Source organism: Monodelphis domestica, chromosome 3, assembly GCF_027887165.1.
Source record: "Monodelphis domestica isolate mMonDom1 chromosome 3, mMonDom1.pri, whole genome shotgun sequence".
Lineage (NCBI taxonomy): Eukaryota > Metazoa > Chordata > Mammalia > Didelphimorphia > Didelphidae > Monodelphis > Monodelphis domestica.
In genome coordinates, this window is record NC_077229.1 from 29,158,376 (window position 1) to 29,176,991 (window position 18,616).

General features: G+C 47.2%; 2 protein-coding genes across 7 annotated transcripts in view; one reads left to right on the plus strand and one right to left on the minus strand.

Moving 5' to 3' along the window:
- Positions 1-10,550, plus strand: part of SART3 (spliceosome associated factor 3, U4/U6 recycling protein) — a 35,093-nt gene extending 24,543 nt beyond the window's left edge. For 2 of the 3 annotated variants that reach the window (XM_007489960.3, XM_056821633.1), the window contains exons 10-19: positions 1,280-1,357; positions 1,458-1,516; positions 1,887-1,996; positions 4,398-4,510; positions 6,709-6,785; positions 7,404-7,572; positions 7,996-8,450; positions 8,697-8,849; positions 8,965-9,152; positions 9,549-10,550. In XM_007489960.3, the coding sequence (XP_007490022.1) occupies positions 1,280-1,357; positions 1,458-1,516; positions 1,887-1,996; positions 4,398-4,510; positions 6,709-6,785; positions 7,404-7,572; positions 7,996-8,450; positions 8,697-8,849; positions 8,965-9,152; positions 9,549-9,726 (1,580 nt within the window). In that variant the 3' untranslated portion in view covers positions 9,727-10,550. The remainder of the gene's footprint in view (positions 1-1,279; positions 1,358-1,457; positions 1,517-1,886; positions 1,997-4,397; positions 4,511-6,708; positions 6,786-7,403; positions 7,573-7,995; positions 8,451-8,696; positions 8,850-8,964; positions 9,153-9,548) is intronic. The other variant, XM_016432441.2, reaches the window with a different exon arrangement.
- A 1,723-nt stretch (positions 10,551-12,273) lies between these two features.
- Positions 12,274-17,744, minus strand: FICD (FIC domain protein adenylyltransferase). Of its 4 annotated transcripts, none has more exons than XM_007489962.3 (4): positions 17,378-17,744; positions 16,731-16,851; positions 16,134-16,497; positions 12,274-15,175 (listed from the first exon to the last, which is right to left on the minus strand). In XM_007489962.3, exons 3-4 carry the CDS (start codon positions 16,438-16,440, stop codon positions 14,100-14,102), a joined length of 1,383 nt encoding a protein of 460 aa, XP_007490024.1. In that variant the 5' UTR covers positions 16,441-16,497; positions 16,731-16,851; positions 17,378-17,744; the 3' UTR covers positions 12,274-14,099. The 4 variants fall into 4 exon arrangements, with proteins under 4 accessions (XP_007490024.1, XP_007490023.1, XP_007490025.1 ...); XM_007489961.3 differs by having other exon boundaries at positions 17,350-17,744; XM_007489963.3 differs by lacking the exon at positions 16,731-16,851 and having other exon boundaries at positions 17,378-17,742.
- Positions 17,745-18,616: the final 872 nt, after the last annotated feature.

Below are 18,616 nucleotides of genomic sequence, written 5' to 3' on the forward strand. Positions count from 1 at the left end.
AAGACTGAAGGGGTGGTTAACACCAGTGGTGTAGGATATGGCCAGCTGGGAATGGTCACCATTGAGTAGAAGGGCCACTCTTCTGAAGGTCTGGCCTGTTCCTCTTTCCTCCCATGGCAGGAAATACGGCAACAGGAGATAGATGGCCAGAGGCCTAAGGAAATGTGCTTCGTTTTGTACCAAAACATTAGGCTGGCAGCAGGAGGGGGAGGTTGCCTAGTGATGGTACAGATGGCAATCACTGCTGGCTACTAGCATCCTTCCTTCAGTGAACATGGATAGCAGCAGCAGGGGGAGAGAGAAGGCACTGGTCAGAGGGAGTTCTTGCTCCGCCTCTCATCTGAGGCTGGAGATCAGGCAGCCAGGGCAGTAGAACAGTTCAGGCTCCTTGGGATCTTCCCTTAGGGGACATGCACAGCAAGAGATGGAAGATTTGCAGTTCTGAGGAAGGTCTCCCTTTCTCACTGAGTGGATTTCAGTGACTAGGAGGTGACAAAACTTAGGAAAGGGCTTGGTGGTGGAGGATAGTCTATATGTGAGGGTGCAGACCAGCCAGAAGTAGGCCAGGTGAAAGGGGATGTCTATCATAGGGTTGTAGCTGTCTTAGTGGAGATCAGTAGAGCAGAGACATGCTTTCTAGGTAAAAATGATTTGGTATGAGATGGGTAAGAGGGAAGAGAGGAAGACACCAGTGTCATGAGCCCTGCTGTAGTAAAAATGCAGGGAATATGGGAGGCTTGGGGGAAAGAGAATGAGTTCACTGTTGGGAAGGCAGTGTGCCTAGGAGAGCTGTTAAGGCCTGATCTATTGAGCTGCCTAGAGACAAGCCCTGCTGAGAGCTGAACAAAAGAGAAGGGAAGGGGCACATGGAGAAGAAGGGAGGTAAGAAGGGCTTAGGGGATAGAGGGTCAGCTTGGACTCAGAAAGTGTCCTCACCTCCCAGAGCCCTGGGCAACACCAAAGACCCTTGAGTTGTGTATTGAGTTGATATAAGTGGGTGTTCTTCACATGCAGCAAGTCACAGGTACCTTTCTAAGGGAAATATTTCAAAGCTCTTGTTAGATGGTTCACTTCTTTTTCATCATCAGGATCTGAGAAAAGTATATTCTAGTTTCACAAGAAGACTTGAATGTTTCGTTGTTACCATATGGGCCCCATGTTCTCTATGGCAGAACATTCCTGTGCTCAGAGCTGGAGTTTTGTGTGCTTGGCATGAAAGATAGTTAAAACTCTCACTAATCATTCCAATGTCCTTTCATTCTCCTGATTTGTCTTATAGATTCGAGTCGAGAGCTGGAGGAGCTGAGGGCTGCCTTTGCTCGAGCGCTGGAGTATTTGGAACAAGAAGTGGAAGAACGTAAGTTTATCCCCTTCCCCCCTTCACCTTGGGCCTCCTATCATCCCCTGGTTTGTGACTGAGTCTCTTTCTCATGGTTTTTTTATTATTTCCTTCTAAGGTTTTAGTGAAAGTGGAGATCCATCCTGTACCATAATGCAGAATTGGGCAAGAGTGGAGGTAAGTTTTTATTTAAAACTCCCATTTTATCTGTCCTGTTACTAGTAGCTGGAAGAATTCTTTTCTAAGATCCAGCCCCATGTGATGTGACAGTACATTAGTTTTCCCATTTGTTAAAAAATGAAATGTAAAAATATAAAGCAAAATTCAGCAATTGTTAAATTTTTTGATATTCCTAGAGTAAAAATATTCTCATTTTCTGTGCTTCTGTAGAATTTGCACAAATGTTGGCACTGAAAAGGAGAGTCCTCTTGTTAGTAAGGTGATAGTTTCTGTTGAATCTTATGGTTGGACCAGAGCTGTTGGAGTGCTTATCTACCCTCTGCATATTTTCTCTGACATTTTATTTGCTCTCCTCTCCATCTTGAAGGCTCGCCTTTGTAACAATATGCAGAAAGCTCGAGAACTCTGGGATAGCATCATGACAAAAGGAAATGCAAAATATGCTAACATGTGGCTGGAGTACTACAACCTGGAACGGTAACTGAGAACACTGCCAGTGGGGTTGTTGGGCTCAGAGAAGAAATAAACCTTAGTATGTGCAGGGTGATAATGGCAAAAGGTAAACTCTATCAGCAGGCCATGGAAATCAGGAGAGCATTTTCTAAAATTTATAAAAAGATTTGTTATAATTATATGGTTACTGGATAGCCCAAAGCAGTGAACAGACTGACTTCTGATTTGCCTGGCACTGTGCTAAGGGCTATGTATATAAAGGGTAAAAACCAAACAGACCAGCAGTCCAAGCCATGAAGGAGTTGACATTCTTCTAATGGGGAAGAAGGAAGCATCTGCACATCACAATAAACCACACAGATACAGAGTGTGTACTGAAGATCAGTCTTGAGGGGGAGGCACTGACAGCTGGTGGGACCAGAAAAGGCCTGAAGCAGGTGGTGCCTTAATCGAGACTCCAAAAAATGCCAGGGGTTCTGAGAGTTGGAGGTTGGGAGGGAGAGCCTGCAGATTGGGGGACAGACATACAATGAGAAGGTCGTGTATGAGAGATGGCTGGGCTATAGAGAGGGTGGATGGGGTGGAAGGTCGTGAAAGACCTCAGATGCCAAAAAAAGAATCTGGGATTTGATCTGGGAGGTGACAGTGAGCCGAGGAATGACAGGATCAGACTTGTGGTTACGAAGATTGCATTGAGGACCAGGGCAGTTGGCTCCTTCAGTCTTCTGCTGGCATCTCCCCGAGGCCAGGGCACCATTTGATTTTTGTATGCTTCAGAGTGCTTTGGACACAGTAGCCCAACAACGGTAAATAGTTGTTAAAGGAATCAATGAGTAGCACCAGGCAATGGGGAGAGCCAATGAGAATGACCAATGGAGCCTTTTCTCAGGAAGCCATGAGTCTAGTGATGTGAGCCAAGGGCATGCCCACCCCCAACTTGCTGGGTACAAGACATTTCTTTTTTAAACCCTTACCTTCTGTCTTAGAATTGATACTAAGTATGGTTCCAAGGCAGAGGAATGGTAAGGGATAGGCCATGGGGGTTAAGTGACTTGTACAGGTCACAGAGCTAGTGTAAGAATTAAAATTAGGACTCTGGTCCTTAGAATTTCATAAAGTTTATTAGAATTACTTAGATAGGGGAAAGCAGAGAAATAGAGAAAAAAGCCTAGTCTAGGTAGCCATGGGGCTTCTATAGCAGCACCCCAGCATGCAAGTTCCTTCGCAGGACGCCAGGGACAGAGAGAGCCTTACTTCCTTGTCTCCGATCTTTTAACCTCCCTCTCCCTTTCGGGTCAAATTCAGTCATGTCTGGATCAGACTCGGAGAGAGTCACATAACCTGCGCTAGATGACATAAGTAGGTGAGCAGCCTAGGTGAGTAAGTGACCTAGCTCCAGGAGCGCAGGGACACGTGATCCTGGGAGAGGATTCCCTCTACAGGCTAGGAAGTGTCCGAGGCCACATTGGAAGCCAGGACTTCCCTTCTCCAGGCCAGGCTCTCTACCCTAGCTGCCCCTGTAAGGCTTATTCTTAAAAGGCAATATTTTTACCTCCATAAAATACCTCGGATAAGAGAACAGAACTGTAACGTCCAATTCCAGGCATCAAGTTAGTCATTTCGGTTCTAGGTAGAATCTTTCATTTTTTTTTTCAGCATGGATAGTCTAAACCAATGTTCCTCTGGGGTAGATGGGGTTTAAGATAATGAACAGCAACAACAAAAAAATCATTTGTATTTGGGTGCTGAGCGTTACGAATTTAGCTAGACTAGTCAGTCTTAGTTCTGAAATTCAGGAGAAGCCAAGTGGTTCAGTGGAGACAGTTAGAGACACCTGAGTTCCTGTTTGACCCCAGACACTTCCCAGCTATGTGACCCTGGGCAAGTCACTTAACCCTGTCTGCCATTTCTTCTAGTATAAAGTGGAGGTGGTAATAGGTTATTGTGAGGACCAAATTAGATTATAATTGTGAAGCCCATAGGACAGGGTCTGGCCCAGAGTAATTGCTTATGTAATGTTGGCTTATGCTCATCATCAGTCATTGATAAAAATCAACATGCCTGCAGCCCTTCCCTGGGCACATTGCTGCCCCATGTTGTGTCTAGGCCACTCTAGACATTGGATACTAAACATAGCAGCTTTCCCAGCAGCAAGACCAGGAAACTGGCCAGGCTCGGTCCATCAGTTCCTCCAGTCTCTTCTCTCCTCCTGACATGCTCCTTCTCCGGGGGTCTAGCGTGGCTTTGCACAAATGAAGGTTTTATAGGAAAGCTGCAACAGGGTGACTCGGAGTCAGAGGCCAGCCCTCTGCTGGAGGACAGGGGAATTGTTAGGCTTGGCAGATCCCGGCAAGGGGGATCCTGCTCCTTTTTGTGTGTCTTCTGCTGCTTCCTGGAGGTATTACACCTTGTTGTTGTGCTTCAGGGCACATGGGGACACCCAGCACTGTCGCAAGGCTTTGCATAGGGCCGTTCAGTGTACCAGTGACTACCCGGAACACGTCTGCGAAGTACTGCTCACGCTTGAGAGGATTGAAGGTGAGGAGGTGTGGCTGGGTGCCACTGACCTATTTACTGCTCAGTCCCAAGAATGGATGGATAATCTTGTCTGGTTTTTGTAAGACAAAACAAGCTGTGCTCCTGAAGGTTCAGGTCTGACTTCAGAAGAGAAGAATTCTCATGGCTTGCCCACTGATTAGAGCTTCCCCATATTGTTAGTGAAGAAACTTAATTATCTAGAGATCAAAGAATTTTTTTGGAGCTGGAAGGGCCCTTAGAAGCTGTTAAGTCCAACCCCACCATTTTTGGATGAGGAAACTGAGGCCTTGAGATATGGGGTGTCTTGGGTTCATCTGCCATTGAGATGGTGGAACAGGCCTCAGAAGGATCCTAGCACCAGCTAGAATACAGTCCTTAGTATTCGGTAATAATTAGCTATAACTGCCTACAATGGGAATAATACCTTACAGTATCCTTTCGATGACTTTAGGGAAAGACAGTTGTAGGAAGTCTCCACCTCCAGTACAGTGTACAGTCCCAGCTAATGCCAGTGTTTGGCCTTCCTTTAATCCAGGTCTTAGTTGTCCATATCACCAGTAGGAGGTCTCTGTCTCTCCTGGAATCCCAACCAATTGCCATAGAGGCCAGTGGTTGGGCAGTTGTGAACCCTGTGCGACTGATTTCTGTTCTCTCTGGACCACGGGGCAAATGGCTTTGCCGACCTCAGGCAGACATGCTTCTTTTTGGACTAACTGATGCTTCTCTCTGTTTAGGCTCGTAGCAAATGTAGGCACTGAAGCCTTTTAACCAACCTAGACAGTGAGCATTTTATTTAGCCAGTACCTTTAATTAAAAAGTTCTGAGATTGAGCTCTTTAGAAACTTTTCAAAGTGGCAAAGTAACATAATTAAAATTAAAATGTTAAATTATGAAATGTCTTGATTAGAGACGCTTTTTTATACTTTGAGTTGTAGATCCAACTCTCATATCTTTCAAAAAAAGTTTTTTCTGTATTTTTATATTACCATCATTTCCTAATTTATCATTCCCTTTCTATGGTGCCAGTTCTTGCAAAAAGAAAAGAATAAACTAATTTTAAGCCAATTCAATAGGGTCAGGTAGATAGATCGGTGGATTGAGAGCCAGGCCTAGAGATGGTAGGCCCTGGGGTCAAATGTGGCCTCAGACACTTCCTAGCTGTGTGACTTTGGGCAAGTCACTTAACCTTCACTGCCCAACCCATTCTTTTGCCTTGGAACTAATATACAGTATTGATTCTAAGATGGAAGCTAAGGGTTAAAAAAAAAAAAGCATTTCAGCACAACCAACAGATCTTTCATCTGGAGTCCAACAACCAGAATTCAAGGCCGTCTGCATGGCTGTGGGCAAGTCTTTTAACCACTTAGAGTTGAGGTTCTTCAGCTATAGAATCAGGAGTTGGGACTGTCTGAGTGAGACAGTGTTTGTAGTATTTGTAGTACTTGTAGTACTGTGTTCTCCTGCCTCTGCAAAGAACTCTTCTTTTGCTCTAGGAGTTATTCTCAGGGAGAAACCTTTTCCTCTTGAATATTTGATTTACTGAACAAATGAATGACAAAACATCCCACCTGACTTGTTAGTGGCATTTACTTTTCACTTCTCGTAGGCTTTGAAACCTTATGTTTGGCATTCTGGCTTTCAGGTATTAGTGATGCCAGTTTTTCAATGGGGAGATTTTCAACTCTTCTCCCCAATTCCAACTGAAAGCTTAAGCTAGCTGAGTGTTTCTTAGAGGATTTAAATGGGGAAGTGATCAGAGAAATCATTTAGAAGTCATCTAAAAACTGTTTCGTAGCTGAAGAAATTAAGATTGGTTAAGAGATTTGTCTGCAGCCATCCAAGTAGTAAGAACGCATGGGAACTTTAACCTTAGTGGTCCCCTGATTCCTTATGGGCATTGAGTCGTTTATGTTTTCCTTTTTTTGGTACAATGGAGGGAGATCTCTTAAAGAAACATTTCCTAATAATCAGGGATAAAGACTTGCTTGTTGGAATATGGGATGGATTAGGTCATTAGGGTGTGTGTGGGAATCTTTCATGTAAGGGTTAGACCAAGTATTTCTGAAAAGGTCTTTCTCAGTTCTAAGATTCTGTTTTCTCTTTAGGGAGTGTGGAGGAGTGACTGCGATGTCATTCCCTTTATGAAGTTTTCAGAAACTCCAGGAAATCAAAGCTTGTTTCCTACTTTTCTCATTTAGGTACTCTGGAAGATTGGGACACAGCTGTTCAGAAAACTGAAAACCGATTAGCCCGAGTTAATGAGCAGAGAGTCAAGGTAGTGATATTCTGTGAATTGCTGAGGAGCTACGGATAATTGCCCTTCTCTAAGGATACTTGTCCTTGAATGTTTGTCAAGATCTCCAGATAACCTCTTTTGAGATGTATTTCTCAGATGGAAAATTGGCTAACTTCCATGTTAGACAATTGAGGCAACATTTAATTCCTCTGTTGCAGCATTCTGACAGATGTTCTTGAAATTTGAGGTCTGCCTAGTAAGAAATTGTAAAAATAACTGAGGGTCTTTTTAGTCACTGGTTTTTGATAATAATGTTCATTGAGACAGGCCTTGCTGTTTGCTACACATGAGGATAGCCTAGATCACTCATGCCAAGTGGGTGGTGAGAGTATATGGGTGTACTGCTTGCTGTGGAAACAAACCATTCAGAATCCTGAAGTCCTTATGCACCTTTAGAGTTGAGCTTTGAATTAGTAATACAGGATTTCTTAGCCTCCTGTTCTTTCTTCATTTTTCTCCTTTTTATAATAATGCACAGAGATCGCGTTCCTCTAGAATGAGGCATTGCCCTCTTCTCTCTTCCTCTCATCCCTAGCAGAAGGTTAGAGTGGGGGATGAGGTAGCATGCCTACTGACTTGTCTTCCTGGTATTTGCAGGCTGCCGAGAAGGAAGCTGCCCTTGCCCAGCAGGAAGAGGAAAAGACTGAGCAGCGCAAGAGGGCTCGGGCAGAGAAGAGGGCCTCCAAAAAGGTGAAGAAGACCAAGGCTGGGGACAAGCGGAAGGTGGATGAAGATGAGGAGGACCAGTGGGGGGATGAAGAAGAAGGTATTTTGGGTCACATGTGTTAGCTTGGGCAGGGAGCAAAGACAGTGTGTTCATCCCTTGGCATTCCTTAGTGAAATGTGTCCTCAGAGAGAAAGCAAGAGTAAGTTCTTTTGCTAACTTTTAACCAGTGAGTCCGAGTAATATACAGTATTTACATGGCAGATTTACATAGAACAAGGTGGGCCGTCTTGAGGGATGTGCACCAGTTATATGCAGGTGTGCAGATGGGCTAATGTGGGCTATGGCTTGGGGTTGCCCCCTGTAAATATGTGGGGGGTGGAGACACACAGGGTCCCCTCCATGCAGGCAGTGCCCTTTTTCAGCTGCAGTGGTAGGGCTGGGCATCATTTTGGAGCTGGGCTGTTAGGTTGCTCATGGAGGAGAACTTTACTGTCGATCCCTTCTTGTTTTGGAAATCTGTAGAACAGCCCTGCAAGCGACCAAGAGCTGGGCACAACCTTTCCTTGACCGAAGAGGCAGAATCCATGAGCATGGAGCTGGGACTCTTTGGGAGGAGTGAACCTACAGAAGTGGACCCCCCTTCCAAACAGAAGGAGAGAGCAGCTGCAATCCGAAAGGAGATGCCCAAAGTGTTCCACGATAGCAATAAAGACAACATCACTGTATTTGTCAGCAACTTGCCCTATGGCCTGGGAGAGCCTGATGTCAAGCTCAGGCCCCTCTTTGAACCCTTTGGGGAGGTCACAGAGATCCGCCCCATCTTCAGTAACCGTGGAGACTTCCGGGGCTACTGCTATGTGGAGTTTAAGGAGGAGAAAGCAGCCCTGCAAGCCCTCAGCTTGGACCGGAAGATGGTGGATGGAAGGCCAATGTTTGTTTCACCTTGTGTGGACAAGAACAAGAACCCAGATTTTAAGGTAGACTTTTGGGCAGAGGAGTGGGCGGCAGCCTCAGTTAAGGAAGACGGGCTTCTTGTCCTCCCTCTGGAGGTTCGTCTGGAAGTTAGAAAGTTTTTTAGGCAGCAGCAATGAGAAGACCAAGCTGCACGGGATGCCTGGGCTCAATCAGTTGGGTTATGGGAAGTAGCTGTGTGTGCCCTTTGTGGCTAGCATGTGAGGCTTGAGGCCGCAGCTCAGGCCAGTCTGTTCTTTCTTGCTCTGCAGGTGTTCAGGTACAGCACTGCCCTGGAAAAGCACAAGTTGTTTATCTCGGGTTTGCCATTCTCCTGCACAAAAGAAGAACTTGAAGACATCTGCAAAGTTCATGGAAATGTGAAGGACCTCAGGCTGGTCACCAACCGTGCTGGAAAACCAAAGGTACGAGTACGAGACGGTCAAGGAGATCCTTTGGGAGTTTGGTGTGGCTCTGTGTAAGTAAATTAATTTAAGTTGGTTCATGATTTCTATGGCGCTGTGATTGTTCTTTCTTTAGGGGCTTGCCTATGTAGAATATGAAAATGAGTCACAGGCTTCTCAGGCTGTGCTGAAAATGGATGGGATGACCATCAAACAGAACGTCATTAAAGTGGCCATCAGTAATCCTCCTCAAAGAAAGCTGCCCGACAGGCCGGAGGCAGGGAGGGCCTTGGGAGCCATGGTGCCGCGGCAGGTATATGGCGCGTAAGTGTTCATCTCACTTGTGGAGCATGGGGCGAGGGGAGGGGTGGTGAGAGGGCAGAGCTCCTTTGACTGCATTCAGTTCTTGCTTTTTTCTTGTCAGTCACTGAGGGAAAAACACTGAGAATAGTCAGAAAAAGCTAGAGGCTGACATTTCCTCAGCCACAAAGTGGGAGAAACACTAGGCTGCCCAGTTCTGGCTCGGCCAGTGACTATGACCAGGCCACTTCACTTTGCTGAATTCAGCTGCCAGAAACAGATCAGGAGAAGTTAGGTGGAGGCTGCCTCTCCCTTCAGGGGCCTCTTACACAGTCCTCATTTATGCAGCCCAAGACCCTGAAGGTCTCTAACTATGAATTGCAACTTTTTAGTCTGTACATAAAATGTTTCCCTTTGTAGGCGGGGTAAGGGGAGGACCCAGCTCTCGCTCTTGCCCCGGGCGTTGCAGCGCCCCAACAATCCTGGCCCTAAGACTGAGAATGGGACATTCCAGACCCCACCTGGACCCTCTTCTACACCCACAGAGGCACCCAAGATGTCAAATGCTGACTTTGCCAAGATGCTCCTGAAAAAGTGAATCGGACTCTACGGGAAATGTGAAAATGCCTTTTAGAAAGCCATTTTGTGTCCTTATTTCTGCTAGCAAGGGGGACCCCCCATCATTCCCTGTAAATACAACTTTGCCCCGTTAGGTCCACCAAAGTCCAGTTTGGGGCTGTATGTACCAAGCCAGAGGCCTCTTTGGTTTTGACCGAGACAGAAGGCTGGGATGGGTTTAAATGGCTTTAAATGATCCCTCATATTGAGGGTAGGTGACATGAGGGAAGTGTTCACTTTACAGACAGGCAGGGGGTGAAGTTTCCTAAGAGGTTTTTTGTCTTAAAAGAATGGAAGGAATTGAGGAGGACTTAAGCTCCGCTTATCTCACTGGGGCAGTTGCTCAGTCAGCCTTTTGCCATTTACCAGATACTTGCTTCACACCCCTCGGAGCAGACGGGTCTATCATTCTTGGCAAAGACAAAATGGCAGATGCTCGGAATTCACCACAATGGCCTATTTTAGTAGGGGAAGGGGCATGTCAGAGAAAAATGGGTTGGCTTGATGTTCTGTTCAAAGTGGTCTGTTTTTATATTGTGTATTTGTAAATGACATGTCGAACCCTTATTTTTACGTTTCCTAACAATGGGAGACCAGAGATGTTTGTTTTGTATTCAGAATTGTGTGTGCTGCCACTGGTGGGTCACATCCACTTTGTCTGCCCAAGGAACTGGACTCCTCCCTGTTGAGACCCTCCCTTTCACCCCTTGGTTCTGTTTCTATATGATGTCAAATGCAAACTCCAGTTCTCCATTTCACTTCACTTATTAAACTGAAGTTCTCTTTAAAAGAGCTTTTGCACAATCTGCTCTCTCCTCCTCTTTAACACAAGCGGTGTACCTTCCTTTACTTACGTCCTAACCCTGGCACAGAGAGACGGGCTTTGTACCTCCAGGCCTGTGTTCCCACTGACTTTGGTCATTTACAAAATGTCTCCTCTTTGGCTTCGAGGATCCCTTCTTCCTCCTGCTTTGGCTAATCTTCAGTCAGTTCTTAACTGCACGAAGCTTAGTTCAAAGAACTCTGGGGCAAAACAGACTATCAGAATCACTCCCTAATTAATCTTTTTTAAAGTGGGGTTTTTAAAACGGAGAGTTATGAAGTGTGGCACAGCTGTGTTTCTGGGTTAGACAGCTCATAAAAGATGGTAACTTAGATTGCATGTTACTCGCGCACATTTAGAAGGTAGCCGCATAGTTACAAAGTGCTTTCGTCCTGGGGAGATGAGTGGGCAGGCTTCATGAAGACATGAAGAATTGTAGGCAGGTAAAGGTTCAGACACCGAACCTGGGACCCAGAGGCGAGCCTAGAGCCCCAGGGCAGGCCAGTTCCAGTCTAGCATTCTGTTCATGCGTGTATGTGGAAAAGCCTACAGAACTACCCATGCAAGGGGGAAACACTGGACCTTCAAGCCTTAGTGTTTTCATCTATAAAATGGGGACAAGAATGCTTACACTGCCTATCCCATAGGCATGTTATTTTATTTTGCTTTAGAATTGGGAAATGATTATATTGTAGCTCTCAGGATCCCCTTTTTGCAGTGGTTGTGTTTTTTGAGGGTCTTAGTGGGCGAGTAGCAATTTGTCCTGCTTTGGGCTACCGCTTTTCTTATTTGAGGCTGCCCGATAATCTCACAGCTCACACTTCATTCACATGGCTGGTCCATTGGAACATAACAATGTGAGCTTGCTTGACTTTGCTGCCTGTGTGCCCCAGGTATTCAATTGTGACTCCCCTCCCCCCACAAATTACAACTGGGACACGAGCCAGGAGGTGGGTAGGTGTCACTACTATGGCCTTGCTGCCTAGTGGTGTGCTTCCTGTCTACTAGGTATGGCCCTAGGCCCCGGGGATACAAAACCAAAAGAAATCAAAACTATTCTATTTGAGGAGGCTTGGATCAGTTATTAATGATTAAAAACTACTTACAGCCTGGACTCAATTTTTTTTTAAACCTTCACCTTCCAATAAATACTATACTATATATTGATTCCAAGGCAGAGTAGCAGTAAGAGCTAGGCAATGATGGTTAAGTGACTTGCCCAGGGTCACAACTAGGAAGTGTCCAAGGTCAAATTTGAACCCAAGATCTTCCATCTGATTCTCTGTCCATAGAGCCATCTAGCTGTCCTGCCTATACTTAATAATTTCTAATCATGTGCGCCACTGTTAAAAAATTGCTATCTGTTAAGCACTCTGCAGGTCTGCATTGTCTTAGAACAGAGGTGCCTGCACTGCCATTTGAAAAATAATTTCATTTAGCATATGAACTAGGGCCAAAGGGAGGGAATTTTAATCAAAGGATGGATATTAAAATGGGCAACTAATGGGTATACAGGTACTGAACCAAAAGAAAAACCCAATCACAGGTATGCTGCTGCTTCCTAGACCTGGAAGACCTTGCTGTAGTCATTCTCTTTGGGCCTTGATTTCTTCTCCTGAAATGAGCTGTTTTAGCCATCTTGTTCAAGAATAGTATTAGGTCAGTCATGCAATAGCTGCTTCTCACATGATGAGCCCAACTCAGTTTATTTAATAAAATACTTTATTAGAATTTAGAATAAGTAGTTTGTTAGAGTAACATCCTTCACTTAGAACTAAAGTGCAAATTTCATTCATTCTGTAGTATCAAAATAAGTGCTTTTGTTTAGTGGTTCAGCTAGCCTCAGAGTGGAACAAGCTAGCCTTGTTCACGAGAACCAAATCCACTGTAGAGTTAGGGTTTAAGAAGGGTTCACTAATTGATGGCAGTGGTTTCTTGAAAATCCTCTGGATTTGGGGTGAGAATGAACTCTTTGAATTCCCTGGGGCCATTAAGTGAAGACTTTGATACTTTTCTTAGCCTTTTAGAAAGCTAGTAGAGATGCATTCATTGCGCTGGCTTCTAACATCTGTCCATCTGTGACAGCTGATCCAGAAAGACAGAAGCTTGACGTGTGCCAGCACTGATAGGATGTGGTAGTAGCGACTAAGCAAAAGGTTCACCAAGTGGATGGATTTCATCACGCAGAAAAGACCCTGGTTATTTTTCTGGCTAGTAGAGCCATAATACCACTTGGGCCACCAAGGGCTCTGCTATCATGGCAGGATCCCTTGAAATGTGGCCTTGAGTCCTAGAACAAAGTTCATCCCCTTCCTTCCAAGCTGCTCAGAAGGACAGCCCAACGATGAGGGCCATTTGCCTGTGTTGAGCATGAGGTATCTGAAGATGAACTAGGGAATTACGGGGTGGCAGCAGTAGGCATAATGAAAAGAACGTGGGAGAGGATATTGCACAGAAAAGGCAAAGATACTGGCCAAGGCGACAGAAGGTTGCCCCAAAGGCGGCAAAGTTTTCATCAAGGATCATGATCTAGCTGCTTATATCCGACCTCGTGTCAGAGATCCAGATACGTACTCTCATCATCATGTCCATGGAGAATCTGTTTCCAAAGAATGGGTTTAGGAGTGATCCGTCAGGGAAGACATTCTTAAGACTTTGATGGTCCTGGGTTCACAGCTTGATGGATAGATGATGGAGTGGTCTGATATCCAAGACAATTTCTGCCCTAAGAGACATTCCCCTCTTCTTCCAAGAAGGGGGACTAGGAAGAACAGAGAGGGAGGGAACCAGGCTAATCTTTCTGTTAGTCTTAATTACAAAGATAACTCACTTTAGGAAAACACAAGTATAGCTCAAAGAGACTTCTTGGGGGGGAAATGCCAATCAAGGCATACGAGGTCCCACAGTTAAAACTGACTCTTAATTTAATGTCCCAGTAGTTTGCTTTCTAGGCAGAAGCTGATGACCAAGTCATCTGGGTAGACAGATTTGTGTCTTCCAAAGGAAAGTCGCCCGTCATCTGTATAAAAATAACTCCCAGGGCTGAGGCCCAGAAGAGGGACTTGCTTTCATGGGAGGCTTTCTGCATCCTGACCTGCACCAGGATAGCCCCCTTTCTTCCCACTTTGGTACATATTCTGACCAGGAGACTTAGTTGCATAACTCAGAGAGAATGTACAGGGGCCCATAGGACACATACCCGCAATATAGCTTCCCTGTATACCCTGCAAAAAGCCTAGAGGATCTTAATGCCCAGCCCAGAGTTTGGCTACAATGTCCAACATTTCTAGCCTGCTTTAAAACACAAACCTAAATAAATAATTTGGCTTAGTTAGCTCATAAATTATTATAATAGAGACGAGGCTTAATTTGACTTGCTAAAGGAAAAAACTAAAACCAGAAACATTCTGAGGTCAAGAATGCTTACGCTCTCTAGTCTTTATGAGACGACTTGTTTCCCAGTAGGACCGCCCAAGGCTTCTAGGTGATTCCTCCAGAACAATCCCTGCTGTATTTTGAGTCATACAGATTTAGGTTTTCACAGGAATAGTCTGTCTGCATCCGGAATGGTTGGGATTTGCTTCTGGCAAACCCACAGCATGGTCAGTGGTTGCGATTAGCAGCATGTCTAAAGTAGTCTCGGTACACTTGGCAATGAAACGGATGAAGGGTCTCACGTCCCCTTCGTTGGCAACTTCCAACACGTGGTAATACTCTGACCTCTGCTCCTTCCGGATCGTAATGGGAGGGTAGCCTGCCTGCATCAAAATTAGGTTCATCAGCAAGCGGGAGGTCCTGCCGTTGCCATCGACGAAGGGGTGGATGTAGACCAATTTATAATGGGCCAAGGCTGCAAACTCCACTGGGTGTAAATTCATGGCGTCTTCCGAGTTCAGCCACTGTATAAACTCTTCCATCTGTTTTTCCACATCTTGGGGGTGGGGAGGAATGTGATGGCCCACAAACACCTGTGTAGTCCTAAATCTCCCCGCCTCCACGGGATCCACATAACCCAGCACCCGCCTATGGATCTCGAGCATGTCACTGATGGTGACGGAACCAATCCTGGAGACCAGAGTGGTGTTTATGTATTTCATGGCCGCGTGCATACCAATGACCTCGTTCTGTTCCTCCAGGCTCTTCCCTGGCACAGCGTAGCGGGTCTCAATGATGTGTCTTATTTCAGAGAGGGTGAGAGTGTTGCCTTCAATGGCAACAGTGTGATAGATGTGATGGTAGTAGGACTCCTCCATGACCCGCCGCAGCGCTGAGCTCCCCTTCGGAATGGCCATCACCTTTTTAACTTTGCTGTCGATGATGCTGAAGTACCTCTGGTCTATCTCTTCCACCAGAGGCAGTGTCCGATCCCTATTGATTAGAGCCTTCTCATTGTAGGGAGAGATGGTCAATGCTTTGGTATACAAGTAATCAGCATGCAGAATGTCTTTCTCCTCTTCAGAAAAGATGCCCAGCTCGTTGAGGGCATCCACATAGTCGGGGTCCATCTTGAGGGCGTGTAAGAAGAGTTTGTGGGCCTTCTCTCGCTTCCCCTGCCGCTTCATTTCCAGGGCTTGGTTCAGGGCTGCTCTGGCTTCTAGCTTGACATCTAGAAGACACCAGAAAGAGCATTGTGCTTAGACATTCTCTGGATGTAAATAAAGCTTTGCATGGGCAATGGATGTGAGAGGACAGGGAGAATCTCTGAGGCCGCCTTGGCCAAACTAGATCCCCAAGAGTGGCCTCTGGAGTCCACTGGAGGACTTCCAGTCATGGAAATCAACTGGGCTCCAAAGCAGCTCCAACCAGTCCTTGGTTAGGGGCTTTGCATTGGCTCCTGGACTCCCTAGCAGGATGTGAGCTCCCCGAGGGTTGTTTCTGCATCCCTGCACAACGGTGGTTTGAAATTCGCTGAAGATTGGATTGCTGGATGGCCTGCAGGCCCCTTTTCGAACAAGCTCTAGGCCCTCCCAAAAGTGAACCCCAGATCTGAACCCAAGGGCTTCCAGGCACGGTCTTCCTGGGCAGATGGGCCCCTTGTCTCCCTGGTTCTTTATCCTAGGCCTATCCAAGGCCTTTGGGCTGCCATGTTGACTTAGGTTAAGCCCAAGCTAAGACCCTGTAATAATTAAAAAATTTAATAATAATATTCTCTACCCAGATATATATATATTTTATAAAGTTTATTAGGAAGGGTAGACAATCATTCCTAAGTAACCTGACCACATGGTTCCTAGCCTGCAAGTCCCTTCCTCATTCTACTTCACCTGCCAGCTCTGTCTCTCCTCCTTGTGGTTCCCCTTTGGTCTTCTCAGTCTCCCCCGTCCTGCCCCAAACCTTAACTTTTATTGAGGTACAGAATGTACACTGATGCAACCCTGGTACAACTGGTACGTCACTAAGGAGGGGGAGGGGATGAGCTTCCTTGACACAACCTCCAAGCTCTTTTCAAGAGCATGTTGGGGGCAGCTAGGTGGCTACTTCCTGGCTGTGTGACCCTGGACAAGTCACCCTTGTTGATTCCAAGACAGAAGGGAAGGATTTAAAACAAGAAGCTGCTGCCTTACCTGGAGACGCTTTGGGCTTGACCACCAGCAGATTGATGCCTCTGGTCGTGACACTGAGCCCCGTGTTGGGAGAGCTGTATCCCTTAATGCTCCCATGGGCTCCCTCCAGCTTGCTCTTCAGCAAGGTCAGCCCTTTCCGGATCATGGAGCACTGCTCGTCCTTGGCCCCCGGGGGGAGCAAGAGCATCAGCAGGGACCCCAGAAGCACCCCGAGCAGGGCCATCACCCACAGCCAGCGGCTCCACACCAAGGAGACCCATTTCGGCTCGGCCACTGCCACCACCGTGGCCATCGACATGAAGGTCATCTGGCCTCAGGAGTGTGCCTCGAGAGCATGGCCACCGCTGGAGAGACAGCTCAGCATCTGCAAGGAGAATCGAGGGTGGGTACAGGGGCCTTGGCGGAAGAGGATCCCCTTGGGTTCAGTGGAGGAAGCAGGGATCCCCTCTCCCCTTTACCCGTTTTCCTCTCACCCCCAGCAAGACCAGTGTTCAAATCACCACAGTCCCTTCCTAGCTGTGTGGCCCTGGGCAAGTCACTTCACCACTGCCTCCCTCAGCTTCTCTGTCTGGAAAACGGGGATCATCAAATACTGACCTCCAGGGATTGTGATGAGCAAATGGAAGCATTGAAGATCACAGCTGGGATGGGGGTGGGAAGCACTGAATGTCACATCCAGGGGAAAGTTGGAGCATTGAATGTCACAGCTCAGAGGGCTCTGAAACATTAAAGATCCCCAGAACATTGTCAGCCAAGGAGGTCCTCTGGAGCTCTGAAGTAGGGGGAGCGGGGCCAGGGTGCCCCAGAACTGTAAATATCACATCCAGGCTTCCCCCACCCCTCCAGCACTCAATGTCGCAGCCAGGGCACCCTTGGAGCACTGAATATCATCCAGGGGAGGCCGCTAAGCACGGAATGTCACAGTTAGGGTTCTACAGCATTGGGTGTCACACCTAGAAGTTTCCCCCAAGCCCTGACTGTCACAGCTAGGGTTCTAGAGCACTGAGTGCACAGCCAGGGCTCCCCACCCCCGAGCACTGAATGTCACAGGCAGGCTCCCTTCCCCCGCCAATACTGAATGTCACATCCAGGGGAACTTCCTAAACCCTGAAATGTCACAGCCGGGGTCCCCCTCAGCTCTCCTCCCACTCCCCACTCTCCAACACCGCCTCCTCCTCCCGGTTCCAGCTCTTCCTAGGCCACCATCTCCCCTCACCTGCGGCTCTCGTCGCCTCTGCCCCTACCTTCCACTCCTCCGGGTCCAGTCGCAGCTGCTGCTACCGGGTTTCAGCTTACAGTCAGAGTCCTCCACGTTCTGGTCCCGCCCCATAGCCTCGATTCCCGTTCCTGGTTGGTCCCCTCAACCTGTCCGTCGCTTCCATTTCCGGCTTCTCTCCGTGGACCGGCTTCCCCGGGAAAACAACTCTCCGTGGGCCGCTTCTATTGGCTGCTTCCTCAGCCCGTCTTCCGTCAGCGACAACCAATAGCCAAGGCGAAAGCCAGTGCTCTTTTGGGGCTGGCCGACTACGAGAGGAGAGGGGCAGGGTCTCGGATGGGGGCGTGGCGAGTGATTTCTCCCATTGGTCCAACGGGGAACTGGAGGCGTCGGAAACCGGGCTAAGGCCACCTTTGGCCACGCCCCGCGAGTTTAGACTGAGCCAGCTTTCCGCTCCCTCACTAGTTCACCTCCCGCCCAAAACTCCTCTAGGGTACCGAGCCTGGGGCTTCCGTCTCTCTAGCCCGTCCGTCATTCCATCCACAGGAATCTATCTAGTGCCTACCGTGTGCCTGGGGGAATGCAAAGATAAGAAAGGGAACAGCCTTCAAGGAATTCACAGGATCTTGGGGGAAACAACTAGGATACGTGGAACGCATGGCCTGGCACATTGCAGGCGTCCCATAAAGGTGGGCGGGCGCACTCCCTCCCTCATTCCCTCCCCCTTCCCCTTTTTCTCACAATCTGCAGAGGAGCAGTAAGAGCTGGGGGTTAAGTGACTTGTCCAGGGTCACACAGCTGGGAAGGGTCTGAGACCAGATTTGAACTGAGGGAAATGAGTCTTCCTGACTCAAGGCTTAACACTTTATTCACTGAGCCACCTAATAAGGCTGAGGTTCAAATCCCACTTTACATACTTAATTGTGCAGCCCTTCACCTTTCTTAATCTCAGTTTCCTCATTTGTATGATGAGGGAGATGGGACTTGGCATCATCCTCTAAAGTTTTTCCGGCTCCAAATTCAGGTTAACCAGGATCGATCCTAGCTTATTACAAAATCACTATTGATCCAGTCGTTCTGGAAGACAATTTGGAACTATGCCCAAAGGGCGCTAAAAGACTGTCTGCCCTTTGATCCAGCCATAGCACTGCTGGGTTATACACTAAAGAGATAATAAGGAAAAAAACTTGTACAAAAATATTCATAGCTGCGCTCTTTGTGGTGGCCAAAAGTTGGAAAATGAGGGGATGCCCTTCCATTGGGGAAT

Bases quoted from the DNA above. Each gene is read 5' to 3' on its own strand.
- FICD (XM_007489962.3), bottom strand. From the start codon at position 16,440: ATGACCTTCATGTCGATGGCCACGGTGGTGGCAGTGGCCGAGCCGAAA. The intron at 15,176-16,133 runs GTAAGGCAGCAG...GGTGTCTTCTAG, and splicing joins CAAGCCCAAAGCGTCTCCAG to ATGTCAAGCTAGAAGCCAGA.